The 22,849-nt window shown below is 44.2% G+C and overlaps 2 protein-coding genes across 3 annotated transcripts in view; one reads left to right on the top strand and one right to left on the bottom strand.

Annotated features, from left to right (window-relative positions):
* Positions 1-8,653, bottom strand: part of Cct6b (chaperonin containing TCP1 subunit 6B) — a 44,763-nt gene extending 36,110 nt beyond the window's left edge. The window contains exons 1-3 of one of the 2 annotated variants that reach the window (XM_021177394.3): positions 8,422-8,653; positions 6,499-6,562; positions 4,639-4,773 (exon numbers count right to left, since the gene is read on the bottom strand). In XM_021177394.3, coding sequence (XP_021033053.1) covers positions 4,639-4,773; positions 6,499-6,562; positions 8,422-8,558 — 336 coding nt within the window. In that variant the 5' untranslated portion in view covers positions 8,559-8,653. The other variant, XM_085829754.1, reaches the window with a different exon arrangement.
* A 16-nt stretch (positions 8,654-8,669) lies between these two features.
* On the top strand, positions 8,670-10,977 carry Znf830 (zinc finger protein 830). Its single transcript, XM_021177395.2, has one exon. The coding sequence runs from the start codon at positions 8,703-8,705 to the stop codon at positions 9,795-9,797; it is 1,095 nt and encodes a 364-aa protein (XP_021033054.1). The 5' UTR covers positions 8,670-8,702; the 3' UTR covers positions 9,798-10,977.
* Positions 10,978-22,849: the final 11,872 nt, after the last annotated feature.

Below are 22,849 nucleotides of genomic sequence, written 5' to 3'. Positions count from 1 at the left end.
GACTGTGACCCACAGCAACGGCACTAACAGAAATGTGTCATTCATACGTATCTCTTTCTCAGGCTTCATATCCGAAGCAAACCTTTAACATGTATATGAATGTTGTGCCTGTGTGCACATATATGTACCATGTGCATCCTGGTACCCACAGAGGTCAGAAGAGGGGGCTGGGTCCTCTGAAGTTAGACTCACAGAGGGGTTTGAGTTACCATGTAGGTGCTGGGAACTAAACCAGGGTCCTCTGCAAGAGCAACCAGTGCTCTTAGCCACTGAGCCATTGCTCCAGTGGCTGGGCTGGAGCTCAATAATAATAAGCTTATAGAAAAGTTGCAAGTATAAAAAAAAAAAAAAACCTATAAATCCATTCATTCATTTGTAGATAGGGTGTTGCTACATGCATAATTCAGTCTGTCTTCAAATTCCTGACTCAGCTCCCCCAGTGCTATGATAAAAGATGTGTGGTACAATACAAGGCATAACAAAGGCTTTTTTTCAAGAGCTACAACTACATCTAGGCACACAATACTCCTTTCAGTGCCGAGGGACAGGGCAGCACAGACTGAGAAACGTGTATCACAGTGATGTGCCGGACAGTCATTCCAGGCTCCAGTGGAATACATTCCCATCACCACAGAACTCCTGCTGTAGCCTTGTCAAAAATTAATAACCTGAGTCTAATCGTGAGGAAATAGACAATACCAAGTGAGGGGCTTTCTACAAAACAACTGGCCTGTGCAACTTAAAAGTAGCAATGTCAGTCAAGCATGATGGCACAAACTTTTACTCCCAGGGCACAAGAGGCAGAGGCAGGGGCTGGTGAGATGGCTCAGTGGGTAAGAGCACCCGACTGCTCTTCTGAAGGTCCGGAGTTCAAATCCCAGCAACCACATGGTGGCTCACAACCATCCGTAACGAGATCTGACTCCCTCTTCTGGAGTGTCTGAAGACAGCTACAGTGTACTTACATATATAATAAATAAATATTAAAAAAAAAGAGGCAGAGGCAGGCAGATCTCTGTGAGTTCAAGGCCAGCCTGGTCTACATAGTGAGTTCTGGGACATCCAGGGCTACACAGAGAAACCCTGTCTCAAAAAAAAAAAAAAAGAGCTGGCTCTGCAGTTAAGAGTACTTATTACTCTTGCAGACAACCTGGGTTCAGGTCCCCGAAGTCACATGGTGGCTCACAATCATCCATCCCTCCAGTTCCAGGGGATCTAAAATCCTCTTCTGAATTCCAAGGGCACCAGGCACATACCTGGTTGACACATACCTGGTTGACATACATATATGAAGACAAAGCAAAACATGCACATTCATAAAATAAATAAACTCAAATAGCTTTTAAGTAGACCAGTGAGATGGCTCAGAAGGTAAAGTACCCCATAGTGAAGGAAAGAACCCACTCTCCCAGGTTGACCTCTGACCTCCACATGTGCCCCCACATACCACGTTTAATTGGGGGGGGTTGGGTTTTTTGTTTGTTTTTTGTTTTCTCGAGAGAGGGTTTCTCTGTGTAGCCCTGGCTATCCTGGAACTCTCTCTGTAGACCAGGCTGGCCTCGAATTCAGAAATCAGCCTGCCTCTGCCTCCCAAGTGCTGGGATTAAAGGTGTCCACCACCACCACCCAGCACACGTTTAATTTTTAAAAGTAGCAATGCCACGGACTATGAAAGACACTTCAGGATCTGCCTCAGCTTAAAAGAGACTGGAAGGACATGACATCTCAACACAAGGCATTGTCCTTGAGTTTCCTTTTTCTGTAAAAGACACTCAGGGTCCGTGGGGAATCTGAAAGAAATCTGCAGACTGGATTCTAATACACTCATGAGCTGCTGATGTTAAGATTAACTTTATACATACAGTGACTCTATATAAGAATTCAGTGATTCTGAAAATTATACACTAAGAGCTGGGCACACATGGCTGTAACACCAGCACTCTGGAAGCTGGGGCAAGAAGGCAGTAAGTTAGAAGTCAGCCCCTGGACCTAGACCTCCCCACACATATGTAGCAGATATACAACTTGGTCTTCATGTGGGTCCCAAACAACTGGAACAGGGTCCATCCCAAAAGCTGGTGCCTGTACATGGGATATGGTCTTCTAGCTGGGCTGCCCTGTCTGGCCTCAGTAGGAGAGGAAGCGCCCAGCCACGAGTACATGGGTGGAGTAAAAGGGTGGGGACCCAGGGCATCCTTACCTGCTCAGAAGAGAAGGGGAGGGGGAGGGGGAGGGGAAGGACAGTAGTGGGGGGTGCATTTATCTATGTTCTCTATCTTTTATGTGTGCTGTGAGGATGTTGGTGAATGTACATGCCAGAGCATGGGTGTGAAGGTCAGAGGGCAACTTTGGAACCTTAGGTATTGGTCCTCACCCTCCACATTGCTTGAGGCAGGATCTCTTTTATTGCTGTATGCTCCAAGGGCATTCTCCCATCTCTGCCTCATCTCCCTGTAGGAGCACTGGGGTTACAGATGTATGCTGACATGCCTAGCTTGGCAAGGGTCTGAGAATTCAAACTCAGGTCCTCACACTTGAACAGCAAGCACTTTACCCACTAAGCCATCTCCCACACAGGACTGTTCATTTTGTAAAATAACACACAACCTTGTGAACGCTGACATGAACCATGGTTCATTCACGTCATTTCTTTACATCACTCCTAGAATACCTAAAGGGTGAGCGTCTGTGCTGGGCATAGCTCTGAGGGCGCTATGTGAATTATTTAATTTGATCCTCTCAACGACAGTATAAAGTGGGCACTATTACTGCTCTACACGGATAACGTAATTTGTCTTACATCAGCAAGCTGCTTTAGAAATGGAGCCAAGACTTATATCCATAAGATCCAAAACACTCTAATCCAACCTGTGCTATTACCATTTGCAAATATTTCCTCTATGTCAGTCAGTCTTCATAATCACTCATTTGGACTACTAGGAGAGCCTCTGATTGTGGACTCATTAAAATTGTCCCCAGATATTTAAAACGCCAGTCTGGTCCCATCAGTCATTATTGATATGCTGCTCTTCGGTCTGTTCACTACAGCAATAAAGTGCATGCTTCCTGACCTGCTAGTGCTCCTCACCCTCGAAGAACACCTTCCACTGTCTTCCACAACCTCCTCACTATCACACACATGCCCTTAAACTCCAGTTACACCAAGTGCTTGTGGTTCTATACCAGTGCTAAGTGGGGCTTCAGCCTGGAACACCATGCACCTCACATTCCATCTGAAGACTTTGTGTCCATGCTCCTGACTAGTGCAGGCTAATTTAGCATCTCCATGCTTTCCTGTCATTTCTATTGTATCCTGTGCTTCACTTTATCACGGTTCAGATATACACTATACACACACACACACACTCACACATCTCACCATTGCTAGTCTCCTTCCTTCCTCCCCCAACTCTAGTCCTTGCAAGGTGTCCATCGTTCACCTGTGTTTCAGAAGAACACTAACCCTAGCTCAACCAATGGGATCTAAATTAGCCTAATCAATTCCCCTGACAATGGTATTCAGTTTAAAATGTGTGTAAGACTAAGGTTGGCCCAAGGAAGGATTCAAATGCTATAGCTGGAGGAATTTCTTTATCTTACCCACACCTGCTGAGTCTTACCAAGGAAAACAAGTCACACTGACTTCCTCTGATGGTCTTATCTTCAAGATCCATTTTAGGATGAAGCCTTATTATGGGCAAAAGAGTTAAGACATCAAAAGGACCTGTGTACTTGATGGCTGGTTGAACTTATAAATTTCCCAGCCACAGACTACACACTATTTTCTTATGTAAGATGATAACTGATTTCTGTACAGGTAAGAGAATTTTAGTTGTTTCCACGATTTAAGTCCAAATCTAAATGAGGGAAGGTACAGACACTGAATAGATAATTCTCAAACACGAAGAAGCCAGAATCTCCACTTCAACCAGGTTATGTTTCTCAGATAGTCTCTGAGGAAGACAGAAAACTCAGATGATTATAGAAAAGACATAGATAATGTCGAGAGAAGAATACAATTAAATAACAGTACAAAGAAATGTGAATGATGGCTTCACAGGCTGATGAAGAGAGGATTCGGCTAAGTGCTTTAGGAAACAGGGACTAGAAAAACCCACAAAGTGGGGCTGGAGAGATGGCTCAGTGTTTAAGAACACTGACTGCTCTTTCAGAGGTCCTGAGTTCAATTCCCAGCAGCCACATGGTTGCTCACAACCATCTGTAATGAGATCAGATGCCATCATCTGGTGTGTCTGAAGACAGGACAGCGACAGCATACTCACATACATAAAATAAATAAATCTTAAGAAAAGAAAAGAAAAAAGACACAAAGTGAAAACCCTCCAATCATCTTTCCCATTATTTTTAAAGGAACAACATTTTGTTTCAACTTTTATTAGTTACATTTTCTTTTCTAAGCAGGATTCATGAGTGCACAGGAGCTTTCTCTTTAACCTTTCTATATATCATTAAATATTTTATATTTTTAAAAGTGTATAATTGCAATAAAAGCCATTACTTTGGCAAAAAATAAAAAGCACTTTCCATTTACAACTGCCTAAGGTTATCTTAATTAAAATTAGTTCTCATCCTCTAAAATTAAATTTAAAAAACTTGCTTTGTGTGAATGTTTAATACCTCAGAAATGTAAAGATCAGCTTGCTTTAGCAACTCTCCAATGATCAGGACATTTGAGGTAGTGCCATCCCCTGTGACATGGTCTTGGGCTGCTGCCACTTTTGCAATGACGGAAGCCGTTGGGTGTTGAATTTGCTGGAAAAGGTAAACAGCAAATTTAAAGACAGAAACTATGATGCGGAAGGCCACTGAATCCAAGGCAGCCCAAGGGACAATAGTAAAATTAACAAGCAAACGTCATGCTGCACACTTACAAGGTCTGCATTATCAACATTTAGTAAATGTCAAATCCAAAGTTTTAAAGTTGAGAATTAATGAGGTTTGAACATTGTATGAAAGTCTTTGCTTCAAAATGCAATGACATTTCCAAGAAGAGATTAAGCCCTTCAATCTCTAAGAGGAATATATTTATGAACACCGTAGAGGACTTTTTCTTTTTGCATGATTACAGAGACTATAATGAAGTGCTCTGGAAAAGATGTTATTAATTTGTAAGTCTCCCTAAGCTATCAGAATCTATAAGCATTTGAAAACTGCAAAAATCATTCTGTTGAGGTTTAATCCAACAGCCATATCTCAAGACTGCAGTATTTAGCTGGCAGCCTTAAAAATACAAATTGTGGTCAGGTGGTCTTGGGGCAGGCCTTTAATTTAAAAAAAAAAAAAAAAAGTTGGGTTAGAGAGACAGCTTAGCCATTAAGAGTATGTTCTGTTCTTCCAGGAAGTGGAGTTTGGTTCCCAGCACCCAGAAGTGGCTCAAAGTCCAGCTCCAGGGAACCTGACACCCTTTTCTGGCCCCTGCAGGTACCAGCATACATGTAGCATACATTCATAAAGATAGACCCTCATACATATGAAATTTAAAAATCAATAAAATCCTTAAAAATATAAATTGTGGGCTGGAGAGCTGGCTCAGCAGCTAAGAGCACTGACTGCTCTTCCAGAGGTCCTGAGTTCAATTCCCAACAATCACATGGTGGCTCACAACCATGGGATCTGAAGCCCTCTTCTGGTGTGTCTGAAGACAGCAACAGTATACCCACATACATGAAATAAATAAATAAAGTATATATATATATATATATATATACATGTATAGATAGATAGATAGATGGGGGGGGGGTTGGGGGAGGGTAAAGTTGAAGGTGTAGCTTAGTGGTAAGGAGCACTTGCCCAATATATGAGGGCTCAACGCTCAATCTCTAGCATTGCAAAAAAAAAAAAAAAATTTTTTTTTCAAGACAAGGTTTCTTTGTGTAGCCCTGGATGTCCTGGAAATTGATCTGTAGAACAGGAGAGTCCCAAACTCAGAGATCTGCCTGTCTCTGCCTCTGGAGTGCTGGGTTTAAAGGCATATACCATCAAGCCCAGCTAAAATAAATTTTTTCTTTAATTTATGTGCATTGGTGTTTTGCCTGAATGTATGCTTATGTGAGCAACTGGAGTACAGAGTTGTGACCTCCCATATGGGTTCTGGAAATTGATCCCAAGTTCTCTGGGAAAACAGCTCTTAATCACTAAGTCATCTCTCCGGCCTGGAATAAACAAACAAACAAACAAACAAACAAACTTTCAGAGTGTACCTTCCCCACCCCAATGTCGAACCTAGAGCCTTGCACACACTAGGGAAGTGCTCTATCCCTGAGCTTCATTCCCAGCCCATGTGCCATGTTCTTAATTAAAGCTTATACAATTTATCAAAGCCAGCAGCAGCTCGGCACTGTATCTAATACCTGAATCCAACACTCAGGAAGCTGAGGCAGGCAAGAAGGGGAGGGGAAATTGTGAATTTGTGGCCAGCCAGGGCTACATAGGCAGATCCTGTCTGAGAAAAGAAAATGACAAAGAGCATTAGCTCACCATCTCATGAAGTAGTACATTGCCGTCTTTGGTGAGTTTGATGTCACCTGCCCCAGAAACAAGCCTATAAAAAGGACAATGGTGCTTAACTACACAAGCCAAGAATCAACAAACACTCCCGAGTTCTTGCCATTCGTGGTCCTAAAAACAGATGACTGGGTTTGGAAACGCTATACTGAGCCACGTGGTGACATGTGGTAGTGACTGCCACTTGTGTCTCATGGGATTAGTTCTCCCAGATGACCTTACAGTAATTTCATTCCAAACAGAGCATTTATGGTTTAAACACGAGCTGATGAGTTATACATGTTGGCTAATGAAAAGTATAAAACAGGGCTGGAGAGATGGCTCAGAGGTTAAGAGCACTGGCTGCTCTTCCATAGGACCTGAGTTCAATTGCTAGCAACCACATGGTGGCTCACAACCATCTATAATGAGATCTGGTGCCCTCTTCTGGCATGCAGGCATACATGCAAGTAGAACATTGTATACATGATAAAAATAAATATTTTTTTAAAAAGTATGAAACAAAGTACAAATCTACAAATTTCTGTAGGTTTTTATCTTGGTGAATGCCATGATTCAGCCACTGAATTTGGTTGTCTAGTGCCTTGCATTTATTAAATCACCAAGCTCAGTCAATTCCACAATTAAAATGTCTTTGGACATCTCTCTCCAAATTTATTGTTTTCCTTCCTAGACTGCTTAGACAGTATCTTGTCTTCTAATTTGAATCAACCCTCCATGCTACATCTTTCTAAAAGGCAATGGGATTCAGTTTCCTGATCACCAATCCTTCAAAGATGTTACATTCTCTACCATCTTCAAGATAAAAATCCAGGTAATTTATCAGTAACATACTTGGCCTTTTCCAAACTCTCCTGTTCCATCGACCATTATTCCCGCAGTAGGTCTTTCCGTTCCCTTAATGCATTATAATGTTTATTTCTGGTGGATTTACACCACTGGGAGGCCTTGATTCCTGTCACTCATTCTTCTACAACTCTGATCAAACATCCCCTGATATCTGAGAGGGTTTTCCTTCAATCATCGGTAATTGGGCCCTTTCCTCTGTAAAATCATTTGTATCTCTATATAATTGACATACCTGTCACTGTCATGTCACTTTAAGAATAGATACCATCTCAAGGGCTAGAGAGATGGCTCAGCAGTTAAAAAGCACTTATTGTTTTTGAAGAGGATCTGAGCTTGGTCTCCAGCACCCATATCAGATGTCTTACAACTGCCTATAACTCGAGTTCTAGGGATCTGTCACCCTCTGACCTCTGGGGGCATCTGCTCACACCTGATGCACATAAACTCAGACAGATGTGCACACATAATATAAATCAGGTTTTTTTAGGAAAGGACAGAAACTATCCCATCTGTTTTTCCAGCACCTAGTGTTAAGTGGACTCGTTTACTATAAACGCTACTTTGTTCATTCCTCTCAGGGTGTCTCTTTCCCAAGAGACCTTTTGATCTCCCCTACTCTTCTTTCTTCGTAAAGCAATGGTGCTAAATAAACATATGTCCAAATGGATGACTAAACATGAAGAACTGTAGGTGCGGAGAGTCGCAAGGACTTGACTAAGTACCAACTGCTGGAAGATAATGGAACTTGAATTTGAACCTATGCCTGCCTAGCTCCAAAGCCAGTACCACTCCACCACGTCAAAACAATACTGCCTGCGGCGGAGCTGCAGCCCAACGTCTGCTGAGCGCGCGCACAAGGCTAACAGTTTCTATTGACAGAGTCTTTTCTTCGGGGCGCTCTCTTCCTCGGCTAGAGAATCCTAAGAGCAGGAGTGAGAGAGAAGAAACCAGGTGCCTAAATGTCGCAGCATTGCTCACAGGTTTTCACTGATCAGCATCAGCATCAGAGTGAGCCGGGACACCCCGCACACCCTAGCGGCATCTCACATTTTTAGCGCGCCCTTAGGACCCAAGGTGGGACGCAGCACATCCTGCAGCCCACGGGCGGCACAGATGTTCACAGCCAAGGCCGCTTGGCTCCGGGTCACTTCAGCGCCAGGGTTAGCGATTTTGATCGCAGCCATGGTTCAACGGGCCAGCCCCAAACTTGCCGGCTCCGAACCCTGGCGCCACGCCCACACTCCTGAGTGTGGGCCAATCGGCGCCATAACAGGAAGTGACGCTATCGCGCCTCGGAAGCTAGACTCGCCTGAGTCCTGGGCGCAAACATGGCGTCCTCCACCTCTACTCGGACTCCGGCCGGGAAGCGAGTGGTGAATCAGGAAGAACTGAGGCGCTTGATGAGGGAGAAGCAGCGCTTGAGCACCAACCGGAAGAGGATCGAATCTCCATTCGCCAAGTACAACCGTCTGGGGCAGCTGAGCTGCGCGCTGTGTAACACCCCGGTCAAGAGCGAGCTCCTGTGGCAGACCCATGTTCTGGGAAAGCAGCACCGGGAGAGAGTAGCGGAGCTGAAAGGCGCCAAAGGAGCAACCCAGGGCCCGTCGACCGGCACTGCACCTCAGCCCACCAAGAGGAGAGCGACGGATGTGGAGAGCCAAGACGCCAAGAAAGCCAAGGTCTCCGCGGGACCTCAGGTACAGCCCTCCACCTCAGCCTCGTCCGCCAACTTGGATGCCGCTAGGGCGGCCCCCAGTAAACCTGGACTCGGTTTACTGCCTGATTATGACGATGAGGAAGAGGAGGAGGAAGAAGAGGGAGGTGGAGAAGAAAGAAGGGACAGCAGCAAGCATCTTCCGGATGCACAGAGCAAAGAACACTCGCTCGCCTCTCCGAGGGAGACAACAAGCAATGTGCTGCCAAACGATCCGTTTAATACAAATCCTCCCAAGGCCCCCTTAGTTCCTCATTCAGGGTCCATTGAGAAAGCAGAAATACACGAAAAAGTGGTGGAAAGAAGAGAGAACACCGCCGAAGCATTACCAGAGGGGTTCTTCGACGACCCTGAGGTAGATGCAAAGGTCCGGAAGGTGGATGCCCCAAAGGATCAGATGGACAAAGAGTGGGACGAGTTTCAAAAGGCTATGAGGCAAGTGAACACTATCTCTGAAGCGATCGTTGCTGAGGAAGATGAGGAGGGACGGTTGGACCGGCAGATTGGAGAGATCGATGAGCAGATAGAATGTTACCGTCGAGTGGAAAAGCTGCGGAATCGCCAGGATGAAATAAAAAACAAACTTAAGGAGGTTTTGACCATAAAAGAACTTCAGAAAAAGGAAGAAGAGAATGTGGACAGTGATGACGAGGGAGAATTACAGGATTTGCTGTCTCAGGACTGGAGGGTAAAGGGGGCTTTGCTGTAAGGTTTTGAAGACCCAAGCTTTCCATCAGTCCCCGCTGTCACTTAAAAAGTGCTGTGTCCAAGTTCTTGGGTTCCTCTGTCCTTGGATACCCCTAATTGTTGGGATAAAGTAAGCCAGTGAGGAGTAATACTTTGGGGATGGTACTGTGTGCGGTGCTATTTATTATAAAATGTTTGAGGTAAAACCGTTTTTGACATTTTTGAAATTATAACCACAAATTGCCAACTTTTTCATCTTTACAGGTTCAATGTGGTTTTTCCGTTGTAAAATCTAAGTTGTAAATATTGCACATAGCTAAGTATATATTTATACAAGTCACTCTGTTTTGATCCTTATATTAGTCAGATAAAAAAGACACATGTTTATATGACCTCGATGTATATATATTTTCAAGCCTTAAACTCCAAAGGTTGGCGCTTTGGGAAGGTTGTTTTTAGAAGGCCACTCATAAACACATATTCTTCATAAAGCAGTGGATGAGTATTCTTTTTTCAAAAGCATACAGATGTCCAGACTCCAGCACAGTGTTTCTTTTGACAAGACCAATGATTGCTAAGTTGTACATCAGTATCACCTGTGAAACTTTTGATTGTTCATGGAATGTCAAATCGCCTATGAAGCTTTAGTGCCTGAGCCCCAACTTAAAGAGGTTTTGACCATAAGAGATTCCATAATCTAAATGGGATCCAGATGACAATATTCTTGACTATTCCCAGGTTATTCTAATATTTGTCCAGGTTGGAGATTTCAGCAGCCTTAAGTGTAAAACCTATTTTTATTTTTGTGGTAAATCAGGCTTGTGTTTACAGGTTCTTTCAATGGCAGGAAGATAGGTAAGTTGCTAGTAAAGCAATGCCAGTTACCGTATTCTAGTTATTGATAATTTAAAGTACTACTTGCTTTGGAGGATGCGTGTTTTATATACAGCATCTTCCAATTTACTATAATAGCTAAGACATACTGTTCTAAGCCTAGGCCAGACAGGATTCTAAGCACTTTACATATATTAACCCATTCTAGTTCAGGTTTTATAAGGAAAACCACCAAGAAGGGAAGGCCTGAAAGCCTTGAAAACTGGATGTGGTGCCTCCCCCTGACATTGCAGCTTTTAGAAGGCTGAGGGAGATGCAGCCTGGACTATGTAGTGAGACCTTGTCTAAAATAAAAGAAAAAAAAATCATTTAATTCTAAAGAATTGTTTTTACAGGAAATGTGGAAATAAATGGAGGATTTTTTTTTTTTTAAACTGAAGAATTCTGTGACAATTTGGTATTATTCTAGTTGTAGTGTGTGGTATGGAAGAAGTCTAGGACAAGGAACTGGGAAATTATATAGACAACACTTCAAAAGTAAAGCGACTGATTAGTTATGGACTAAGGGTGGGAATAACAATTTCTCAGAAAGAGCTAACATTTAGTGACTAGAAGTAGAAGACAAAAATGTAGAAGGGACAGGAATAGGAATGTCAAAGGACTTTTTTTTCTTTTTTCTTTTTTAAATGATTTATTTAAATGTGCATTGGTGTTTTACCTACATGTATGTCTGTGGAAGGGTGTCAGATTCTCTGGAAATTACACGCCATTGTGAGCTGCCATATGGATGCTGGAATTGAACCTGGATCCTCTGGAAGAACAATCAGTGCTCTTTAACCACCGAAGCATATCTCCAGCCCGAGATTTTCTTTTAGGTATGAATGCCAAGAAGACATTGTCTGACTTGGTATGTGCCACACATGATTAATAATCTTGCTCCTTATGAGACAAAGTCTGAATTCTTAACTGTCAACTGATTAGCTATTTCAGTTTGAAAATTACAAAAAGAGTGCACCTGCCTCAGATGTCTGACCCCCACACTGAGGATTTTCAGTCATCTCAGCATGCAAGGAAGAACGAGGGTGTGTTGAGAGGTGGGTGATGACCTCAGGAGCACTTTCAGTACAAACACAAAGCTGGGTATTGTGGGTCATATCTGTAATCCTAACACTAGGAAAAGCAGAGGCAGGAGGATTGTTATTTTAGGGCCGTACATTTGACAATCAGACTCTATTTCAAAAAACTAAAGCACAAAAATAAAATACAAATCGTATTTTAAATCTTCTAGTAGCCATTTTTAAAAGAAACAGGTGAAGTTTTAATGTTTTTAGGTACTCTGCTATATCTAAAATAATATTTCAGGGATAAAGACTACTGAATACTTTTGCGTACAGTTTTGAAATCTAAGTTTATCTAACAGCATATATATATGTGTGTGTGTATATATATATATATATATATATATATATATATATATTGTTCAATAGACATCAGCACAGATCTAAAAGTTACATAGGTTAAAAAAAAGAAAAATGCAGAGGAAGTAGTGAGCAGAAGGTTCATTTACTACTGGCAGCAGAGGAGGTTAGGAATAGTTAGGTGTGGCTTATCATTGAACATGTCATGATGTAGATAAGATTTGCTTTGTGTGTGTGTGTGTGTGCGCGCGTGTGCATGCGCACACTTCCATAGAGACCAGAGAAACAGCAGTGGGCCACCCAGCATGCATGCTAGAAAATAAATTCAGGCCTTTTAGAAAAAGCAACAAGTGCCCTTAACAACTCAGCCATCCATGCCTTTCAGTTAACAATTTATTGAATGATTTTTCTAAAGCCATAAGGAATGTTAGGTATGTTCATACACATGAACTACCATGGCCTTTTAAGAGGACCAAGAATCTCAAAATCTGATTAATGGTCCTCATTAAGAGTAGTAGAGAAGGACCCATGATTATCAGTGAGTCCTTAAGTTTGAGATCGAGGGAACAGCTATGGGAGTTGAGCAGCTCCACAAACTTCAAAGATTATTATATGATCTGAGCAGAGTCAGGCTTGATGTTCAACTGTGCTGTTCTCTATTTAAAACAGTCCAGTCTACCCTATCTTGGAAGAAAAAGAATGCTAACCCAATTGGCCTTCAAATTTGTACATTTGTCCAGTGCCTTACAGTTATGAAATGCTTCCACATGTGTTTCACTTATGATGGAATTAGCTGCCTTTCTGGTACTTGCAAGGAAAAAATATATAAAATTTAGACCTAAAACCTTTAATAGCAAACACCAGATTAATATGGACTGATAAAGCAGAGCAGTTGACGACACGAAGCCCAGGTTAAGCTCCTGCTCCACTTTGTTTTGCAGTACAGGAACTCTGAACCCAGGCCCTTAGACATGCTAAGCAAGGGGTCCATCTCTGAGCGGGATCCTGAGCTTGTTTCACCTTTCAGTAAGTTAATGATCTTAGCTGAGACACCTCTCTAAAACTTCAGTTTGCTCAAATATCAAGTGAACATACATAATCCTCACGAGGATGCAATGAGAATCTATGAATCATTCTAAATATAGAATAGAAAAACCTTAATGAAAAATAAATTTTCTGTCAGAGAAGCACCAATTGACTAGCAACTTGGCAATATGCAGAAGATTAAGTTTATCAGTGGGAATGATGGCTGGATGGACATCAGTTGCCTTTTTAAACGTCTGTGATGTAGGGAATAGGTTTAGGTTTCAACAGGAACAAAAATCAGGATTCACTGAGCTTTTTTCTTGTATATTTTGCTGTGTCTGCCTTATGTTTCTACTTTATTTCTCCCATCAGCTAACCTCACCTAGTCACATGGTTTTAAATATCACCCCTGTACCGAAGGCTCCAGGTTTATACCAACCTTGACAACCTTTCTTTTCTAGGACTTCAACCTACAGCCAGGGCAGAGCTAAGAGCATTGCAGAGATGTTGAGACAAAACCCTGATCACACTTACCACACTAGCAAGCCACATCTGGGTTAGATGAGCTGATAAATACCACTGTTGTCTAAGTCCTTGAGAAGTAGATTTCCATTTGTAGGTTGACATCCCAACTATGAAATGGTGGTTTTCTGCCTCTTCTAGCTTCTGTACCTACCTGCCTAACACTGCATTAGAAGGTTCAATAAGTGCTCTAAACTTAATGAATTTCCAATAGCTTTCATTCTTTGTTAAAGCTGTTCATGGAGCTAACATCCTATCCAGGAATTAAGGCAGCCCCTGGGAGTGACCCATACCCTTTCCTCACCTTCAAATCTAGGGCATTAGTTAGGTCCTGTTTCACCTCTAAAATATGCCCAGAATTTCTACTTCTGTCTTGGTTCTAGCCACTAATGTCTCTTAGTCCATGTTGCCTCTCCCCCTCTGCCCAGCCACTATCTTTTAACAAAGTAGAGTAATCCTTTTTTTTTTAAGATTTATTTATTATCATATGTAAGTACACTGTAGCTGTCTTCAGGCGCACCAGAAGAGGGCGCCAGATCTCATAGATGGTTGTGAGCCACCATGTGGTTGCTGGGATTTGAACTCAGGACCTTTGAAAGAGCAGTCAGTACTCTTAACTGCTGAGCCATCTCTCCAGCCCTAGAGTAAATCCTTTTTTTTTGGAGGGGGGGGGGGTTCGAGACAGGGTTTCTCTGTATAGCCCTGGCTGTCCTGGAACTCACTCTGTAGACCAGGCTGGCCTCAAACTCAGAAATCCGCCCGCCTCTGCCTCTTGAGTGCTGGGATTAAAGGCGTGTGCCACCACGCCCGGTGAGTAAATCCTTTTTAAATGTTCAATTGTTACTCAAAATCCCTCATGTTTTTATGATACTGAGAAAGAAAAGGCCAAACCCTTAAAGAGACTCCATGCCAATAAGGGGTAAGTAAATCGTCCTTATACGCTGCCTCCAACGGGCCATACTGAGGGCAGAAGGGGACAGGAACACGTCCTACAAACCAGGAATGTGCTGAAACTGAATACGTGTGTGTTAGAGGTGTGAGTGTGACAAGGAGTGTCCCGCGCTGATTTTCCCGCCAGCAAGAAACAACGCGGCACACAAACAGGATCCTTCTGTAGCAAGCTTTAATGCGTCTTGAGAGGGAGAGCATCAGCTTCACAAGGCGGAGACCCCAAGCCCGAAAACCGCCTCCCTTATATAGGAGATTTCTCTCGCCTCGGACGTGGCGATTCCCTATAGGCCAAATTCTTGTCACCCGAGGTGACGTTGTCAGGCGGGCAACTGGCACCATGAACGGTTAATGCCAGCACATGCGCGGATCACTTGTTCATCTCCAGAGGCAGGCGATGTCGGCGCCATCTTATAATGGCGACGATGTGGGGTGGCGCCCCACATCTCCCCCTTTTCTATACAAAGGCAAGCCAGCCACCCATTCAAGGAGGGCGGAAGTAGAGGCCGAATCCCCAAAGATAATTTAAAAACAAAAGATATGTGCAGGGGTCTTGTCTAGGCTCTAGGTGGGACCCGACATACTCCTGACCGATCTCTCTGTCGTTTTTCTTGAGGAAGGGACACTAGGACAGGCAACCCTTTTCAAGACGGCATGCTTCCCAGAGAGAGCGGGGGTATCTCTCTGTGCGATGCTTAGCTCAACAACCCTCATGGGCTGCTCAAACCGGGCACTCATCCTCGTGCGACGCATAGAGATGCTGAGGGTGCAAGAGCTGCCTGGCCAGCGACCGGCTGCTAACATCTACTGCCGTTTTAGTGCCGCAAGCCAGACTTCCGCTGACCTTCCATGCTCTAAGGCCATGAGTGCCTGAGTTATCATAATTTTTTCTCTCTTGTTTTTACTATAAATTTTGCAAATTAGCCAAAGCATAAAGCCCAGTCCGAGGCAGAAAAATGCTCCAAACATTCCCACCCCCACCCACTCTTTAAAATAAGAAAATGCTGAAGAAATCCAGGAGGCGAGGCCTTTGGTGAGGGACAGGTCTAGGCGGGTGGAGTTGATTTGTAATATCGCTGTTCGGAGTTCCCGCAGGGTCTGGTCAAATTCAACTGTCCAATTCTGTAACAAATGCTGGGATAAAGCTTTAGAAAGATTAGCAGCCCGTGTGAAATTGTCATACTGTACAGAGGTCACACAAAGACCTGGCAATCTTCTTTCGCACCCTAATTGGGCAACTTGCCACAAAACATCTAATTGCTCTTGGACTAAATCTATGCGTTGATTCACTAGCAATAACCTGCCTTGAATCTGGGTATAAGCTAGATGTCCAGCCTCCATGGCCGTGGTCACCGTAGAGGACAATTTATTTATGGTGGCAGCCGACTGCACCGTGCCCGAAAGGGTCAGGGCCGAAGCAGTAACCGATGCTGTTACAGCGGTGGCTGCGATGATGCCCACAATTACGGCAGAAATTCCAAAATCTCTCCTTTCTCTGAATAATGCCATTGAACTTGGGGCCTCCACAGGAACAGGCACAAATCGGGGCAGGCGTGCTACCAGGGCCAAGGGGAACTCAGAAGCATTCCAGCACAGAACATAATAACATGGTTGCATCATACAATCAAGCTTATCGGAATTACTTGGCAAGGAAGCATTACTAACAATCTAAAGAAAAGGGGGCCATACGCATATTGGCATCCTGACCAAGGCAAAGGGGAATGCGAGTCCTCCTTTGCATGGCAGAACGGGGCCAACTTTGGTTGTCTGAGACCTTCAGAATAATTAGCCCAAATAATTCTGTAAAATTCCCGCCCCAATGTGTAGCATTTGTCCATCCATTAATAATATTTGACATAGATTGAGTATGTAACCCAATATAACTGGGCACCGTCCCATTGATGCTAAAGCATAGGCTACCCAGAAGGTAGTGAGTTCTATTATCCACTACTCGTTCTATTTGAGAATCCCAGGGCAAAAACGGAAGGCCTAATTCTTTATCAGTAGTAAACAAGCGAGGGAAAACTTGGGCGTTATACATCACCGGCATTGGAAGTGGGAAGGTTGACATGATTCCCCATCGAAACTCATGTGTCCTTATCGTTGGCGCTAGGGTTATCCACAGAAAGGTCAGGAGAATGATCATCTTCTTGGTTTATACTTCGTGTTAGCCGCTCCGGGATCCAAAAAGGATTTTGTTCACTCTGTGGAAAAACACAAACAGCTCCCCTGGATCTTATTAGGATAGGATCCGGGCCTTTCCATTGATTAGTCAACACATCCTTCCATTTTACCAATTCTTTTGGTCTCTTTGGTTCCGAGCAGTGGCGCTCTGCAGCGCTCCTTCCTGCATCGTCCAGGTTTAAGAAATTTAGAGTAAAGAGTGCCATGGATAGTGCCACTCTTGGGCCAGGGGGCAACTCTGTTATCGCTCCCCCTTTCTGTTTAAATAAATAGGATTTGAGCGTTCGATGAGCTCTTTCAATGATGCCTTGTCCTTGAGGGTTATAAGGAAGTCCAGTGATATGGGTCACCTGCATTTGTGCACAGAATTGTTTAAATTTATTTGAGGTATAAGCAGGTCCATTGTCTGTCTTAAGACATTTTGGTCTACCCCAGGCACTCCAGGCCTCGAGGCAATGTTGAATTACATGAAATGTCCTTTCTCCTGAAAGTGGAGTTGCAAATAACACACCAGAACAAGTGTCAATAGACACATGAACGTATTGCGTCTTACCAAAAGATGCAATATGAGTGACATCCATCTGCCAAACTTGTAGGGGGGAGAGTCCCCTCGGATTGACACCATAATGAGGTGTGGGCAGAAACTGACAACAGTTTTGGCACTGTGTGACTATCTCGCGGGCTTCTTTCCTTGTTAAAGAGAAGCGCCGGCGAAGTGTTTCAGAGGTAACATGAAACTTACTATGAAAATTTTTGGCGGCCTCTAGTGGTGAGGATAGTGCTGTGGCCACAAGTCGCGTAGCCTGATCTGCCAGCTCATTACCCTCTGTCATGGGGCCAGGGAGTCCAGAATGGGCTCTCATATGTACGATATAAAAGGGATGTTTTCTTTGTAATAGAAGGTTTCTAATCTGTTCAAAGGTTTGTGCTACCCTACTAGAAGGTTTTATTAGGCCCGCAGTTTCTAGCAGGCGAACTGCATTAACCACATACAAGGAATCAGAAATAATATTGAGCGGGCAATCAAATTGCTGTAAAACTTCTAATACTATCAAACACTCAACAATTTGAGGGGAAACCTCCGAATATTGTCTGATATGGGTAATGTTATTAACTACATAGGCCCCTTGCCCGGTTTTGGAGCCATCTGTATAAATTACAAGACCATTTTTAAGTGGGAAATGACTTGTTACTTTGGGAAAAACTAATGGATGGGTCAGGGCAAAGTGTAACAATGGGTGCTTTGGATAATGATTATCAAATTTTCCACTAAATGTGACACATAGAATGGACCAATCATTAGAAGCAGCAGCTAACACCTGTATTTGATTAGGGGTATAGGGAATGACAATGATATTAGGTTCAAGGCCGAAGTATTTGATTGTCATTTTTAATCCCTTTAATGCTAATTGTGCTACTGAGGCCGGATACCAATCGATAATCTTTGCAGGGGAGGCTTGTGGATGAACCCAGCATAGGGGCCCCTCTTGCCAAATGACAGCAGTTGGTAAGCCTCGAGTGTCCAAGATACATAACAAAACCGGCTTGGAATAATCTATTCTAACAAGCTGCGCTTGACTTATTGCTTTTTCTACTTTATTAAGTGCCTCCACTGCCAAAGGATTCAATTTTCTAGGAGAGGTGATATGAGAATCCCCTTCCAAGATATCAAACAGGGGTTTCAATTCTGTTGAAGGGATTTTTAAAAAAGGTCTAAGCCAATTGATATCTCCCAACAATTTTTGAAAGTCATTTAAAGTATGTAAATTATCCATCCTGATTTCTATTTTTTGTGGCTTAATAATGTTGGGCTGTATAAAAGAACCTAGAAACTGTCCAGAGTCTGCCAATTGCACCTTTTCAGTGGCTATCTGTAGCCCCCATTGCTCTAATGTTTTCTGTAACACAGGAAAAACCTGTTGCAGTACAGATGGATTCTTATGGCAAAGCAGGACGTCATCCATGTAATGGATAGACACTATTTGTGGAAATTGTCTCTTTATCGGGGCGAGTGCTTGGTCTACATACAGTTGGCAGATAGTAGGGCTATTGGCCATCCCTTGGGGCAAGACTCTCCATTGATACCTCTTATCTGGTTCTGTATGATTGATAGAGGGGACACTAAAGGCAAAGCGAGGTCTATCCGCAGGGTGTAACGGTATGGAAAAAAAGCAATCTCTGATGTCTATAATGAGGATGTTCCAGCCCTTAGGAAGGGCGGACAGCATAGGTAATCCTCTCTGTACAGGCCCTAACAGGGACATCTGTCCATTTATAGCTCTTAAATCATGTAACAGACGCCATTTGCCAGACTTTTTCTTTATTACAAATATGGGGGTGTTCCAGGGGGAAGTAGAGGGTTCAATATGGCCGAGTTTTAGTTGTTCTGCAATAATTTGTGTTACAACGCTCAATTTCTCGGAGGTTAGCGGCCACTGAGGAACCCACACAGGATCCTCCGTTTTCCATGGTATAGGTCGTACTGCCTCAGTGGCGCCTAGGAAAAACCCAGGCCTGCTCTGTCCTTATTGGCCTTGTGTGAGATTGGGCGCGGTTCGCCTTGTTCATGGCGTCCCAAACCCTGGCCTTCTTGATAACCCATTTTCTCCATCATTTCTCTAAGACGTAATGAATAATCATTGGTCAGAGTCAGTCCTAAATCTGTCATGACATCTCTCCCCCAGAGATTTACAGGTAGGGGTAGAACGTAGGGGGAAAAGCATCCTTTTAAACCCTCTGGTGACGTCCAGACCAGCCGGTTGGTACTAATGTCTGGACTGGATTGATACCCCAGGCCTTGTAAAGAATGAGAAGATTTTGTCACTGGCCAAGCTTTAGGCCACCAATGTGTGGAAATAATACTCTTATCAGCTCCGGTGTCAAGAATGCCCTCAAAATTTTTACCATTTATGTTAAGGATTAATTTCGGGCGCGAATCAAGTGACAATGTCAAATAGGCCGAATCCATTTCTGAAGATCCCATAAGTTTTTTATCTTGATTGGGTAATTCTCCCAGCAGCGGGAGGAGGAGGAGCTGAGCAATCCTGTCCCCCTTTTTAATAGAAAATACACCATGAGGGCTGGAGCATAGAATCTGCATATTTGGGATGTGTTGATTATCTGTTATGCCTGGATGGACTATTAGTCCGCATGCGGTAAGGGCACCACGGCCAATGATAAGTCCCACCGCGTTGTCCGGTATGGGAGGCCCTAAGGGCATGGCAGGGACAGGTTGAACCCCCATCTGAGGTGTTAATAAGATTGAGGTGGTGGCGCACAAGTCCATTCTTGTGCCTTGGCTTGATCTGCCTCCTCGCTCAGGGGACTGGTCCCAGCGAATTGGGTCCCGTATTTTTGAGGGCCCCGGGGCCGGGGGCCCGCAGGCCCGTTTTTTGGCTCCTGTCTAACAGGGATAGCAGGCGGGAGGAGGTTGCCTTTAATGTCTCTAGTTGATCTGCATTGACTGACTGGATGGTAACCCTTTCTACATCGGGAACATAGGGTAAGAGTTCTCTGGTTTTGCTTAGGTGCTCGGCAATCTTTTGCGAGATGCCCTGATTTCCCACAGTTGAAGCAGGTGCGACTGCTGCCCCCCGTAGGGGGAGGTCGCCTTTGTGCCTGTAAAATGGCTGCGGCGAGCCCAGAGTTACTCAACGGTCCACCAATCTCTCTACATATTCTAAGCCATTCTGACAATCCCTTGTTTTTCCTCGGCGCTATTGCACTTCTGCACTCCTGAGTGGCTTGTTCAAAGATTAATTGCTCTATAAAGGGTCCGGCACAATCAGGATCCCCGAAAATCTTTCCTGCTACCTCCATCATCCTGGCCACATAGTCTGAGAATGGTTCCTGAGGTCCCTGTATAATCTTGGTGAGCTGATTACTAGTTTCTCCTTTACGGTTGAGTGATTTCCATGCTCGTATAGCAGTACTGGATATTTGGGCATAAGCTCCCCAATGATAATTGACCTGATCTGCTGCATAAGGACCCTGTCCTGTAAGGAGTTCAAAGGTCCAGTCTCTTTGCTCTGGGGTCAGGGCTGCGGCATTAGTCCTAGCCTGGGCCTGTGCCGCCTCATGCCATAGGGCCTTCCATTCCATGTATTGTCCCATGCTTGGTAGCACAGCTTTCGCCACTGTTTGCCAGTCACTGGGCGTCAGGGCGGTTAATGCCAGTCGATCTAACTGCATTAGAGTAAAACTGGCATTTGCTCCAAACTTTCTAACTGATTCTGCAAGCTCCTTTATTTGGTTATAATCAACAGGAGCATATACTCTCCCACCATCTTGCTCATAGACAGGGTAAGCGAGCCTGAGCTTGCGATGCACCTTTTCAGGTAACAATGAGAAAGCTTTAGGGCGTATCTCATAAGGTGGTGGGGCAGAGGGAACTGTCTGTACGGGATTCCTGGGTAAAGCATTAGGTTTTGTTGAAATGGCAGGTTTAGAGGTCCGTTTATTTAACGGCCTCTCATCAGGATAATACCTCTCTCTCTCATATCTGGTTGCTTCCTCATCAAGTTCTTCCTCTTCCTCTGTATCTAGTCTCCCACTCTCTGCTCCGGATGACTCTTCAGAGCTTTGAATATTGAGTGCTTCAAGCTCTTGGGTTGGGTACAACCCAGGCTTAGATATAGGTTGAAAAATCGGTACTCCCTCGGAGTCCGATTCCTCATGTGGGGAGGCAGGTATACTGCTTGTTCCCCTCTCTCCCGCCCTCTTAGGCTTCCTGGGAGGTCCTTTTTCACTTTTATTCTTTGGGATCCTCTTCCTAGTTTGTGCACGTGCACCCATCCTCTCACTACGCTCAGATTCTGACATGCCATCCTGAACGGTCTCCAAAGCTATTTGTCCCTTTTTTCTGACTTCCTCACATGTTTCATCCTCAAGGCAGTTTTTGATCATCTTCCAAACTGCTTTGGTGCCCATACGTAAGTCGGGGCACAAATCAAGATCCTTCCCCAATTTTTTCCATGAGGCCAAGGTCAAGGAGCCAGAAACGGCATACCAAGGGGCAACTCTATCTACCTCCTCAACAAAGTGCTTAAGAACCTTGTCCCCTAGCTTTAGGTCTCTTTTCTTAAGGAGATTTTCAAGTGATGTTTGGATTGACTGTGACGACCCCATAACGGGTCAAAAGTAACTGCAGCTTATCTACGTCCGCCTTAAGTCACTGTTAGAATTAAAAAGATGTCTTGGCGCGGCCCACGGCTTATCTACGTCCGACTTACGGCAACAGCGAGAAACCGAAAGTACGGCTCGCCTTTCTGCTCTTTCATTTACAAGAGACTAATTTGGCGCCGCGATGATATGCTGTTGGAAACTTGTTAACACCACCGCCTATGTTCACAGATATAACTGGCCAGGAGGAAGAGTAGAAGAGCTAAAATAGCGATGATAATGGCCTCTGGAAATCTAAACCACAATCCGGACAAACCCAATACCTGGGAAAGAGTTAAAGAAAAGAGTTCATGTTCAGGCATACCTTTCCGATGCGTAGTCTAGCCACAGTTCTGAACCCTCCCCGTCGCCGAGGGGTCTCCGAAGGTGCTGACGATGGTCTGGTCACAATTCCCGGGTTTTTCGGCACCAAATGTCCCGCGCTGATTTTCCCGCCAGCAAGAAACAACGCGGCACACAAACAGGATCCTTCTGTAGCAAGCTTTAATGCGTCTTGAGAGGGAGAGCATCAGCTTCACAAGGCGGAGACCCCAAGCCCGAAAACCGCCTCCCTTATATAGGAGATTTCTCTCGCCTCGGACGTGGCGATTCCCTATAGGCCAAATTCTTGTCACCCGAGGTGACGTTGTCAGGCGGGCAACTGGCACCATGAACGGTTAATGCCAGCACATGCGCGGATCACTTGTTCATCTCCAGAGGCAGGCGATGTCGGCGCCATCTTATAATGGCGACGATGTGGGGTGGCGCCCCACAAAGGAGTAGGCAAAGAGGAGATTTAAAATGGGAGCTAGCTTTGGGGAAGGAGAGAAAAGCAGACCAAGACAGGCAAGATGTACAGACTTCTCAGGAAATAGAACCTTTAGGTACGTGGAAAGAAGTGTGTGAGATAGGGCTGCTTATCAGTTGGGGTTAGATTAGAGCAACTTTATACACCACCCCGAGTTTAAACTCCTAGTCAAAC

This window comes from Mus caroli, unplaced genomic scaffold, assembly GCF_978045245.1.
Source record: "Mus caroli unplaced genomic scaffold, Mus_caroli_1 scaffold_13, whole genome shotgun sequence".
In the NCBI taxonomy this organism is placed as follows: domain Eukaryota; kingdom Metazoa; phylum Chordata; class Mammalia; order Rodentia; family Muridae; genus Mus; species Mus caroli.
This window is presented reverse-complemented; position numbering and strand designations above follow the sequence as displayed.

What these genes read in the sequence shown, in the direction of transcription:
- Znf830 (XM_021177395.2), top strand. Translation starts at nt 8,703, where the DNA reads ATGGCGTCCTCCACCTCTACTCGGACTCCGGCCGGGAAGCGAGTGGTG.